General features: G+C 34.5%; 1 protein-coding gene across 1 annotated transcript; it reads right to left on the bottom strand.

Moving 5' to 3' along the window:
• Positions 1-522: 522 nt before the first annotated feature.
• On the bottom strand, positions 523-1,452 carry LOC100468540 (olfactory receptor 2M4). Its single transcript, XM_002929677.2, has one exon. It carries the CDS (start codon positions 1,450-1,452, stop codon positions 523-525), a length of 930 nt encoding a protein of 309 aa, XP_002929723.2.
• Between the last annotated feature and the right edge of the window lie 12,385 nt (positions 1,453-13,837).

The raw sequence follows: 13,837 nt of genomic DNA, 5'->3' as shown, positions 1-13,837 counted from the left end.
TAAGAGCTATTTTGCTTAGACATTAGACTTGATTGGAGAAAGTTTTGAAACTAAATCCCCACTTGTAAATGGTTAGTAATTATGTAATGAGTTAGGAATAAAACTGTCAATACCCAGTTTCAAGGAGGGGTAATATTTATGTACTCCCAGTTAAGTAATCCTTAAACAAAGAGGCACTCAACAAATGCAGTGGTTCGACTGCAACCTTTTTTCCTTGAATAAAGCAAAGAACCATAAGATTTATACCTTTGTTCAAAGGCAGGTATGCTAAAGTCAAGTACTCATGACTCACAAATACCAATAAAATGGAAATTCTTTGGGAGTAAAACAGCCTTTATTAATTGCCAAAAACAGCTTAATTTACACATGATATTTATATATTAAATGAAATAAAGCTATTTTAAAATTGGGGAAAAGTGGAGAAAAGACAAACTAGGAAGAAGAGGATGGCCAAGGGATTCCAGCTTCCTTGAAGGAGTATTGACCTGAGTGGGCACTCAAATATTTTGAAAAAAATTACACTTACTTTCCTTTTCTCAGTAGTTTCTGAAGTCCCCTGGATACCTCTTTGTTGCGGAGACTATAGATGAGTGGGTTCAGCATGGGGGTGAGGATGGTATAGAAGGCAGATACTATCTTGTCCTGCTCTGGTGAATGGATAGAAGCTGGTCTCATGTACATGAACATAACAGCACCATAGTAGAGTCCGACCACAGACAGGTGGGAGGAGCAGGTGGTGAAGGCTTTGCGGCGACTTTCTGTAGAGCTCATGCGGATGACAGCACGAAGGACATGTGAATAGGAAATAATGATCACGGAGACTGGTAATATTAGCATCACAACACAGCAGATGATGAGCAGTCTCTCAAAAGCAGAGGTGTCTGTGCAAGATAGAGGGAAAAGGGCAGCAACATCACAGAAAAAGTGACGAATTTCCAGAGAGTTGCAGTAAGAGAGTGACAGTATTTCTACAAGCACAATAACACCATCAAGAGAGCCCAAGATCCAGGAAGCAACAGTCATGAGGGCACAGAGCTTCTGGTTCATGAGGATGGTGTATCGAAGTGGGTGGCATATAGCCACATAACGGTCATAGGCCATGATAGCCAACAGGAAACATTCAGCTCCAAGCAGAGACGCATAGAAGAATATCTGGGCTCCACAACCTGCCAGAGAGATGAACTTCCTGCCAGAGAAGTAGTTGAAGGCCATCCTGGGTACTGTGGTGCAGATGAGCATGAGGTCCATGAGGGAGAGTTGGCTGAGGAGGAAGTACATGGGTGTGTGAAGCTGGGTGTCCAGGTAAATTAGGAGAATCATAGCAGTGTTTCCCATGAACGCCACTGTGAAGATGCCCAAGACCAGAGAAAAGAGGAAGGTGTGGGTGGAGCTGTGGTCAAAGATTCCTAGCAGGATGAAGTCAGAGCTTAAGGTCTGGTTTCTCCACAGCATTCTGGAAAATTTGCCTTACCTGGAAGACCTAGGAAAACCACAATATTATTTATTAATTTAGTTTTCAAATGTAAACCATGACAATCACTCTAATGGGAACTGCATTTAATGCATGCACAAGACCTTCTTTCCAAACTTTAGTTATCTCCCATCTGGTCACAAATAGTTCTGTGACTTTGTTCAGTGATTTCCAGTTATTTCCTTCCAAACATCACAGGCAACCACTCTAATAGTATTTTCTTTATCCCCCAGATAATAAATGTGAAGCTCACGAGTCAGCCAATGTACCTACAGGCAGACAGTCAATAGAGAACCTAGAAGGAAAATAATTAAATATACATATTCCTGAATTTGATGCCCTTCCGTGATCACAAGAAATTCCTCATTGACCTCGTTTTGCCTTTGTTCTACCATGTCTCCAGGTTGGTGTTTTCCTAAATAACTACTGAATTTGTGTTGTAATAATCCCCTGTAACATTCTGCCCCTTCCCCATTTTCTGGCACTAGCACAGTGAAAGTCTGTATGGTATCACTATCATTACACCTGTAGACATTAATTTAGATAAGAGTTTAATACAGTATGTTTTTACTTTATGTTCTCAAAGTCTTGTGTTTTATCTTAATTAATCTAAACACCCTTTAAAATATTTCCTATGGAAGTCCAGAGTATTCACTCACCTTTTGAGAACAATTTTGCTTTTCTTAAACTATATGGGGAGGGGAGCTCTTTATTTATGTATTTGTTTCTAGAATTTTATTTTTCCCTGCTATAACAAAACATTATTAAGTTGCATGATACAAACTTCTGGGGAACAAGAGGGAACCTCTTTTTGAGATCTTTAAAAGCTTCACTTCAATGTGGCATTTTTGAACTAATGAGGTATGCTTCACCACAATGGGTAAAGGGCTGAATGTATAAAATACCCAACCCTTTACAGTTCAAGGGGCAGAACAATAGACGTACTTGTGTGTTATAAGGAAAGCATTTAATTAATTAATTAATTAATTATTGGAGCCTGGAGATGTAGGAGTAATGTGATCCTAAGTGGCCAGATTAAATTTGCTTCAAATTTGTTTGCTTTTTTTATAACTATTTTTATTATGTTATGTTAGTAACCATACAGTACATCCCAAGATCAAATTTGTTTTTAATTAAGCAATTATTAAGGAAGCATTTTAATTTGTAGCATAAAGATGTTCAGTGGCATGAAATAATTTATCATTGAGAAAGTCTCACATTTACTGAAGTATGATTGCTTGGGTCAGTTAAACTCCAAACATGGTGACCAGGAAGGGTATACCTGGAGCATATAGGGGAGCCAGTGTAAAGCTTAGGAGGTGACAGTAGAGAAGTGAAAGACTGGTTAGAAATATAATTATCCATCAATTTCTCAAAGGTTATTGATTATGCTTTCTAGACCTCATTTATTTTGACCTATCTCTAAAATATCTTACTATATAGATATTTTCCTGGAGTTTCAAATTATACAGCAAACAAATGTCAATCCAAAGCATGCTCCACCATTTCGCTCGGCCTGATATGTCAGTGTTACCAAAATTTTTTTGGACTTCCAGACTTCCAATTTGAAATAATGTATTTTTCCTAATATTCGCATGGTCTTATTTTTTTTTTTAATTTAGCTTAAAAAATCTAAATTTTTGGGTCTCCTGGGTGGTTCAATCAGTTAAGCAGCTGCCTTCAGCTCAGGTCATGATTCCATGGACCTCAGATTGAGATCTGCCTTGGGCTACCTGCTCAGCAGGAAGCCTGCTTCTCCCTCTCCCTCTGCCCTCCTCCCACTTGTTCTCTCTCTCTTTCAAATAAATAAATACAAAGTAAAAAAAAAATCCAAATTTTGTCTAATTCATATAATGCTTTTTGATACCAAATATCTACTAAAGTTTATTTATCAGTGTATCTATCCTTAATATCTACCTTTCAGTACATTCAGAAACATTCTAAGAAAATAGCAATTTCAAATATATTACATGGAATTCAATTAAATTGTTGAGAAACCCAATTATGCATTTTTATTTTGGACACCTGAGTGACTCATGGCATAAGTGCTGATATATCAAGTTGTTTCTATTTCATATACACAAGTTAGATGTGTAATTATATACCTCAAATAAAATAAAATATACTTCCAAGAACAGAGGAGATTCCTGAGGACCTCTCTATAACATACATATTAATGTTAAGTGGTCTATGCCTATCATAATGCTCTCTTTGGGGGCAGTTATTTGAAATAATTTTTCCTGCTGAAATTTTCCCAGGAAATATCCTGATTATGTGTTGATATACTCAATGAATTTCTGTCAATTAAAATTAATAATAGCACTCTTCAAAGGAAGCAAACTAAGTAGAGAACTTTGTTTTAATGACACACAAAAATGACATGGCTTTATTTTTTTTTCACAGACCTAAAATGTTATGCTAATATATCAAGAGAAAATTTTAATTCCCATTTCTAACATTTGGGTGTAAAGAGTGTCTTAAAGAATGAGATATGGGGGAATGGGATAGCTGGTGATGGGTATTAAGGAGGGCACGTATTGCATGGTGCACTGGGTGTTATATGCTGGTAATGAATCATGGAACACTACATCAAAAACATGGGATGTACTGTATAGTGACTAACATAACATCATAAAAATTATCATAAAAAAAGAATGAGATATGCCAAATATTGAAATCCATGAATAACTCATCCTTATGTCACTAATTCTTTTACTTGTATGACCAATATGTGCTAGGTAATTTCACGTATTTTAATGATGAATATTTGTTGAGGGAATCCAAATTTTCTGTAACAAGAGTATATAAAACTAAAACAAAATTAGCTAGTATATTTTTATTCCCAATGTAATCAATATAAAGAACTGTCAGCTTCTTATTTGTTGTTTTTTAAATGTTTTATTTAATTATTTATTTGAGAAAGGGACAGATAGAGAGAGCATGAGCAGGGAAAGAGAGGGAGAAGGTGGCTCCCACAGGCAGCCTGACTCTGGGATTGATTACAAGACTCCAGGATCATGACCTGAACTGAAGGCAGACTCTTAACAAACTGAGCCACCCAGGTGACCCTTATTTGTTATTTTTAAAATGAGAGTAAGTATGGGGTATTATTCAGCCATCAAAAAGTGTTAAATCTCACCATTTGCAATAAGATGGATGGAAATAGAGTTTATTATGCTAACCAAAATAAGTCAGTCAAAGACAAATATTGTATGATTTCTCTCATATGTGGAATTTAAGAAACAAAAAGATAAACATAGAGGAGGGAAGGAAAAATAAAATAAAATGAGATAAAAACAAGGAAGCAAGCCATAGAAATGTTGAACTACAGGAAACAAACGGAGGGTTGCTGGAAGGCAGTGGTTGGGGAGAAGGGATAATTGGGTGAGGGCATTAAGGAGGGCACTTGATGTAATGAGCACTGGGTGTTATCTGCAACTGATGAATCACTAAATTCTACCCCTGAAACTAATAATACATTATATGTTAACTAAATTGAATTTAAGAAAAATGCTTTTAAAAAGAAATTAAAAATTAAAAAAAATAAAATGAGACTGAGAGTCTCATTTATTTATATGAAATTGAAAAATCTTAACATTCTAGCTAAAGCATGTTGGTCTTTATGTTTTCAAGTCAATTGTTGATACATAACAGAGAAGTTCCAGGTTGATTTTTTAAAGGATATTTTGAATAAAAATGATTTAATGAGAGGAAAATTAAGTGTATGTATGAGTGGAGATATAAAAGGAAAATGAATGCTAAAAATAGAGCTAAAAATTAAAAAAAAGAAATTTTAAAACATAAGATTAAACACAGAGGCATGGATGACTATACTTTGGAATATTAATGAAAATGAGAGGAGAGACAACATAAATCATGAACCTAGTGGAAAGATCTGGGGGGGACAAATTAGAGAGCATGCCCAACTCTACTGTTCCAGCCCTTCTCTCTGGATTTGTGTGTGTGTGTGTGTGTGTGTGTGTGTGTGTGTGTGTGTGTCTGAGTGAGAGAGAGAGAAATGAAGAAATAGACCCTTAAATATAGAGAACAAACTGATGGTTACCAGGGTGATTCACTTGGGGGATAATTGGTTAAACAGGTTTGGGTATTAAGGAGTGCACTTTTTCAAAATCATTATCATCATCATCATCATCATCATCATCATTTTAAAATTAAAAAAAAAGGAGTGCACTTACTGTGATAAGCACTGGATGTTCTTCGGAAGTGTTGAAACAATGTATTGTACACTTGAAACTAATATTACAGTGTATGTTAACTAACTAGAATTTAAATAAAAATTCATGAAAACAGACAAGCAAATAGATTTCCATTCACACTTCCCAGCACATGGTATATTTTCAAATATTAGAGGGTTTCACATGTTGTGCAATTTAAGTAAATCAAACTTCATTGAATTCTTGGTTTTTTGTTTTGTTTTGTTTTCTTTTTCACTTTTATAGTGCTGATTCAAAGAACTTTATTAGTTGGTGTATTTTCTGAAGTATTTGGGACATACATAAAGAAACTGGGTTCTGTTTTGGCTCAAACCACTTCTCCCAGTAATTTTTAATCTGAAAATTTACACTAGGTGGTATCTAAGAATTTTTTCAAGTCTTAATTTTCATTAGTATGTTTTAAAGCAGTATATTAAGGTCATTTCTTATGTGTTTGTTTCTGTGAGGCCATTTGTGGTACATGTTTCCAACCAGAAGATATCTGTGTTTATCATAAAGGCTTCAGCAAATATTTTTAACAAATTAAACATCATGTAATCACTAAGGAGAAGTAACCTATTTCTATTCTCCCTCATCATTAGAATGAAGGAGAAAGAGCCTAGATGTGTGATACAATGATAGCATTCCCATGATGTTATGAAAAACACACAATATGGTAAACTTATAAAAAAGCATATATAATATATAATATAATATAGTATAAAAATTTTAATAATCAGGCCAAGGAATGTTTATACTTGCTTATCCTACATAGTGTTACCTTTTCATACACTTTACCTCATTTTTTATTTTATTTTTTTAATTTAATTTTTTAACATTCTTTTTTTTAAAGATTTTTTTATTTATTATTTATTTGACAGAGATAGAAACAGCCAGCAAGAGAGGGAACACAAGCAGGTGGAGTGGGAAAGGAAGAAGCAGGCTCATAGCAGAGGAGCCTGATGTGGGGGGTTGATCCCAGAATGCCGGGATCACGCCCTGAGCCGAAGGCAGATGCTTAACCGCTGTGCCACCCAGGCGCCCCCCACATTATCTCATTTTTTTACCACCAGTGGTACTAAAAGTCAATAGAGAGGGTAATATTTTTTTAAAAAGAAGAGTTTGTTTAGTAGTTATACTCACAGTTATTGATCAAGTCAGAGATTCACCAAATAAAATCTAGGATCTCTGTACTCTGGATTATGACAATCTCTCTCTGACTCTGAGCTACATCTGAATGTTTCTTCTTTTAGAAAACAATCAGTAGGAGCTGTTTGGATGATCCAAAGAACCCACGTTTATAAAGATGGATCTATTTCATATTATCATAAACCTTAAGTCATTTTCCTCCACAGAGAATTAAATCTCTTGACTCTAATTACAGAAGGGCATGCTCTCTTTCAGACTTCTCTTAGGAAACAAAATCCATATGGACCTCCTCATACTACTTCAATTTTGGCAATGCTTGTCATCCTTTACTTTTTTGTCATACATAATGGCTGCCTACTTTTCTGTAGGAAGTAAAGAGTGTTAATATTGATGAAGCTAAACATTTACACATTTTCAAAATAGAGTTAAAATTGAAATGGAATATTTATTGCAAAGGAAACAATCTTTCAAACCTGTCTTTTCAAATGACTTAACACTTTTACCTCATTTACAATATGTCATCTCAAATACCTAGGTTGAAATAAAATGAAAATAAACTCACAGAAAGCTAAATATATGTGAGAACTTGATTAATAATTCAAATAAATGCAAAGGCTTAATGAAAGTGCCTTGAGTCCACCTGTTCAACACTTGTCCTTTTTTTTTAATGTTTTTTTATTATATTATGTTAGTCACCATACAGTACATCCCTGGTTTCTTATGCAAAGTTCGATGATTCATTAGTTGTGTAACACCCAGTGCACCATGCAATACTTGCACCATGCAATACTTGCCCTCCTTACTACCCATCACCAGTCTATCCCATTCCCCCACCCCCTCCCCTCTGAAGCCCTCAGTTTGTTTCTCAGAGTCCATAGTCTCATGCTTCATTCCCCCTTCTGATTTCCCCCCTTTCTTTATCCCTTTCTTCCCCTACCGATCTTCCTAGTTCTTACTTGTCCTTTGCATTATGAACTTAATTTGCTGCAGTAACCTCATAACCATCATATCTTCAGGGCACGCTTCTTTCCACTCTAAATGTTGTCATTTGCCTAAAGCAATGACATATTTAAAATGCACCTATGAGCATCAACTTCTCACTTAAATTACTCACTGTCCCTTCATAAATTTCAAGAAGAAAAATAAACTTAATTGCTAGGACCTTGTGACCTGACCATTTCTCTGTTATGCAAATTTCTCTCTGAAACATCTGCTTTATCTCAAATCTCCACAACCTTTCAAACTTTGTCTCCTCTTCTGTCTGTTTTGTTCCTTGTACAATTGCATTGCCTAACTTATGATTGTCCTTCAAAACCCCTTCAAAAGGAGCCTGTCCTGATGACCAAAGCTGTGTTGAATGTTGTTTCTATGGATCTGTATGGCCCATATGGAAATATTACTACAGCATATATCAAATTTTACTTGATGACTTTTCTTGCCTGTTACATTTGAATCAGTAATCATCCTTTACTCCTTGCAATATAAAACGTGTTGGTTCTTTATAAAGCTCACTTATGTATATAAACATTATTAAAATTTAATTATTAAATTCTTCTCATCAGAAGAGATTAAAAGGGAAGCTGTAGTCAAGTAATAAGAAGCAATTATGTTAAAACTCATGTAAGAATTTTAAATACTGAAGTTCTTTTAATATATAAAGCCATTGTATATTTAGGAAAATAACTGAGAGGAAACATAAGATAGATTTATTTATTTATTTATTTATTTATTTAAAATTTTATTTATTATTTGAGAGAGAGAGACAGAGTGAAGGAGTAGAGGGGAGGGGGCAGAGGAAGAAGGAGAAGCAGACTCCTGGCTCAGCAAGGAGCCCCACCTGGGGCTACCTCCTATAACCCTGGCATCATGACCTGAGCCAAAGGCAGCCACTTAACTGACTGGGCAACCAAAGCATCACACAATATAAGATTTTAACTAGGTGTTTGCTGAAAATATATTTTGGGACAAGATTTCTGTAAATTTATTAATATATACGCAGTTACTTTCAATCACTAAACAACAGTGTAGTTCATACATTAATAACTCTGTTTGTCACCAGAAAACACAATTAAGATAACAAGTAATTTGCGAAATCTAAGGTAGTTTGTCACAATTATATCAAAAATTTAATTCTAAAAGAAATTCAACCTATTCTATTGACTCTATGTGTGTGAGTGTGTGTAGGTACACATGTGCATATATTTTTCACACATCTTAAGAAATTTAAAAAAGTATGCCAGTTTTCCACTAATGGGTTGCTATAGTTACATTCCAAAAATTAAAAAAAAAGGTTCAGGATTATCAAGTTGTCTTCAATATGTTCAAAATACTACTCCAATAGTTTATACTAAAATTTAATTGCTTTCTCCTGGAAGGTTTGATAGTCACCACCAGTGCTCTTTCCTCTTTCACCCACTCCACTTCCACACTGTCTAGAGACAAATACAACTCTAATGTCTTTTTTTTGGGGGGGGAGGATTTTTGTTCTATTTTGTTGAATATTTATTTATTTATTTATTTATTTATTTATTTTCCATAATTATTCTCCTCTTTCTTTACCTCTCTTTCCCAGTTGGAGACCCTAAGGAGTATGTTACCCTGATTTCAGGTGTAGTTTTGGTCTGTGGTAGAATAGACGGAAAATCAAATTGCAAATTCCCTGTAAGCCACTGTGGGTACTGAGGACTGCCTAGTCTCTACTAAAGGAAATGAGTCCAAACTAAATAAATCAACAAATAGATAGATAGGTGATATAGAAGATAGATGATAGATAGATAGATGATAGATAGATAGATGATAGATAGATATAGATAGATAATAGATAGATGACAGAGAGATAGATGATAGATTGATTGATAGAAGATAGATGATAGATAAATGAAATGAGTTCTTTCTAAGGCTCTGTTGACATGGATTCATTTTGCAGGTCATGTAGCTCTTTTTTCTTCATGGTATGTATCACACAGTAAGTCTGTTTGTCTCTCCATTTTTTATCTAAAATTTATATCTATATCATTCTCTCCATTACCCATCTATCATTTATATCTATATCAAAAAATCATCTATCAAACTATCCAACTATCTATCTATCATCTATTTATTGTCTATTTAACATCTATCATCTATCTTCATCATCATAATCAATCTATAACGTTCTGTTTCATGGTTTGATGTATTGTATCAATAAATTTGACTACCTTGTAAACAAAATGTTGGATGTTTATATCATTCTTAGGCCTAAAGTAAGACAATCTCTGTGAATGTTCCAAGAATTTAAAATAATGATTAATTTAAGAAAAATGAAATAAAATATTGATTAGTTTAAAATAATAGTTTATATATTTTTCTTTTCTATATCCTACATAACTACTATTTTCTTCAATTTTTTAAAGATTTTATTTATTTATTTGAGTGAGAGAGTGCATGAGCAAGGGGAAGGGGCAGAGACAGAGAGAGAGAGAAGAAGACTCCCAATTGAGCTCGAAGCCTAACATAGAGCTCCATCCCAGGACCCCAGGATCATCACATGAGCTGAAGGCAGATGCTTAATCTACTGAGTCACCCAGGTGCCCCTGTTTTCTTCAGTTTATTTTTAAATATCACACATTTAAAATTATTTTGTCTGTTTTTACAGGAAGACATGTTAAAGTATATGTTAACACTAGGTTATTCACAATGTGTCCTTGTATTTTTAAACAAGTTTTAATTGCTATGTTTAAGATTAAAATGTTAGTGCTTAGAAGTTTATGATTGTAGCTTTTTTGAAATTAATTTAAATGATGAAACACTGATCATTACTCATTTTATTGCTTTTCACACTGGATTTCATTTCATATATTAAAATTATAACATGAATTTCCATATTGCAAAATGATAACAATATTATAATGCATTAGGTTAAGTGTATGTTTCTCCTGCTTAGCTTTGATTTAACTTATCTCATTCTGTGTAAAAAACACATCAAACTATAATGCCTTAGGACAGCAACCACAGTACTGCTCATAATATGGGGAGTCAGGTATACGGAACAGATTCATCTGGGTCAGATTTATCTTTCCTGCATGTGGTGTTGGCTTGGAATGGGCTGCAAGATCTAACATGAATTCATACAAATGTCTCATGCCTCTGATGAGATGGCTTTTATAAATAGTAACAAATGGGAAATGACTTTTCAACATTTGCTGCAACATGGATGGCACTGGAGGAGATAATGCTAAGTGAAATAAGTCAAGCAGCAGAAGACAATTATCATATGGTTTCTCTCATCTATGGAGCATTAGAACCAGGAAGATAGGTAGGAGAAGAAAGAGATAAAGAAGGGGGGGTAATCAGAAGGGGGAATGAAGCATGGGAGACTATGGACTCTGAGAAACAAACTGAGGGCTTCAGAGGGGAGGGGAGTGGGGGAATGGAATAGGCTGGTGATGGGTAGTAAGAAGGGCACGTATTACATGGTGCACTGGGTGTTATATGCAACTAATGAATCATAGATCTTTACATCAAAAACCAGGGATGTACTGTATGGTGACTAACATAATATAATAAAACTATTATTATGAAAAAATATTGAATTTCTTTTCATACATGAAGCCATTTTATATTTAGGTAATTAACTGAGGGGAAACACAGTATAAGATTTATTATTTATTTTTTTATTTAATATTTTATTTATTTATTTATTTGAGAGAGAGAAACAGTGTGAAGGAGCAGAGGGAATGGGCAGAAGGAGAGGGAGTTGCAGACTCCAGGCTGAGCAAGGAGCCCCACCTGGTGTACAACCTATGAGCCTGGGATCATGACCTGAGCCAAAGGCAGCCACTAAATTGAATGGGCCACCAAGGCTCTCTACAATGTAAGCTTTTAACTAGGTATTTGCTGTAAATATATTTTAGGACAAGTTTTGTGTAAATTTATTAATATATACACAGTTACTTTCAATCTAAAACAACCCCATAGTTTAAACATTAATATCTCTTCGTACTCAAAAACAAAATTAAGATAACAAGCGATTTGCTAAATCTCAGTTTGCCACAAGTATATCTAAAATTTAATTCTAAAACTAAACCAACCTATATTACTAACTCTATGTGTGTGTGGGTGGGGCACACATGTGCATGTATTTTTCACACATCTTAAGAAACTTAAAACAAAATTATACCAGTTTTCCATTACTGGGTTACTCTGTTTATGTTCCAAAAATAAGGAAAAAAGTTAACCATTATCAAATAGTCTTAAATAGGTTCACAATAATATTCCAATATTTTATACTAAAGATTAATTGCCTTCTCCCTGTAAGGGTTGATAGTCACCCTCAGGACTCTTTCCTCTTTCATTCACTCCACTTCCACACTGTCTACAGACAAATACAAATCTAATATCTTGTGTATGTATTTGGGCGGGATTTTTGTTCTGTGTTGGATGTTTATTTATTTATTTTCAATAATTATTCTTCTCCTTCCTTACTTCTCTTTCCCAGTTGGGAGGCCCTAAGGAGTATGCTCCCCTGATTTCAGGTGAAGCTTTGGTCAGTGGTAGAATGGACAGGAAATCAAATTGCAAGAACAATGTATTTCCCTGTCCAGCCACTGTGGGTACTGAGGACTGCCTAGTCTCTACTAAAGGAAATGAGTCAAAACTAAATAAATAGATAAATAGATAGATACAGGATAGATTTTAGATAGATAGATGATAGATAATAGATAGATGATAGATAGATGAGAGATAAATAGATGATAGATAGATGATAGAGAGATAGATGATAGATAGATGATTGATGATAGATAGATAGATAGATACATAGATAGATAGATGATAGATGATAGAAAAAAATGAGTTCTGTCATAGGCTCTGTTGACATGGCTTCCTTTTCCAGCTCATGTAACACTTACCTCTTTAGAGTATGTGTAAAAGAATAAGTCTGTTTATCTCTCCATTATCTATCTATCTATCTATCTATCTATTTATCTATCTATCTATCATCTATCTACCTATCATCTATCTATCATCTATCTATCTATCATCTATCTATCTATCATCTATCTATCTATCTATCATCATCTATTTTCATCATCATCATCATCAATCTATAATGTTCTGTTTCATGATTTGATGTAATTTAGCAATAAATTTCACTACCTTGTAAACAAAATGTTTAATGTTTGCATCATTCTTTGGCCTAAAGTAAGACAATCTCTGTGAATGTTCCAAGAATTTAAAATAATGATTAATTTAAGAAAAATGAAATAAAATATGGATTAGCTTAAAATAATAGTTTATATATTTTCTTGTATATATCCTACATAACTATTATTTTCTTCAATTTTTTTAAAGATTTTATTCATTTCTTTGAGAGAAAGAGAGAGACCATGAGCAAGGGGAGGGGAAGTGGGAGAGGGAGAAGCAGACTCTCCGTTGAGCTTGGAGCCTAACATAGAGCTCCATCCCAGGACCCCAGGATCATCACGTGAGCTGAAGGCAGATGCTTAATCCACAGAGCCACCCAGGTGTCCCTATTTCCTTCAATTTATTTTTAAATATCACACATTTATTTATTTTTTATTAATGATTTTTTAAATTATATTATGTTAATCACCATACAGTACATTCCCGGATTCCGATGCAAAGTTCAATGCTTCATTAATTGCATATAACACCCAGTGCACCATGCAATATGTGCCCTCCTTACTACCCATCACCAGTCTATCCCATTCCCCCCACCCCCTCCCCTCTGAAGTCTTCAGTTTGTTTCTCATAGTCCATAGTCTCTCATGTTTCATTCCCCCTTCTGATTACCCCCCTTTTCTTTATCCCTTTCTNCATAGTCCATAGTCTCTCATGTTTCATTCCCCCTTCTGATTACCCCCCTTTTCTTTATCCCTTTCTTCCCCTACCGATCATCCTAATTCCTATGTTCCATAGATGAGAGAAATCAAATGATAATTGCCTTTCTCTGATTGACTTATTTCACTTAGCATTATCTCCTCCAGTGCCGTCCATGTTGCAG

Source organism: Ailuropoda melanoleuca, unplaced genomic scaffold (assembly GCF_002007445.2).
Source record: "Ailuropoda melanoleuca isolate Jingjing unplaced genomic scaffold, ASM200744v2 unplaced-scaffold7480, whole genome shotgun sequence".
Classification (NCBI taxonomy): Eukaryota; Metazoa; Chordata; class Mammalia; order Carnivora; family Ursidae; genus Ailuropoda; species Ailuropoda melanoleuca.
The sequence above is the reverse complement of the archived record's forward strand: the minus strand, read 5'-3'. Positions and strand labels throughout refer to the sequence as shown.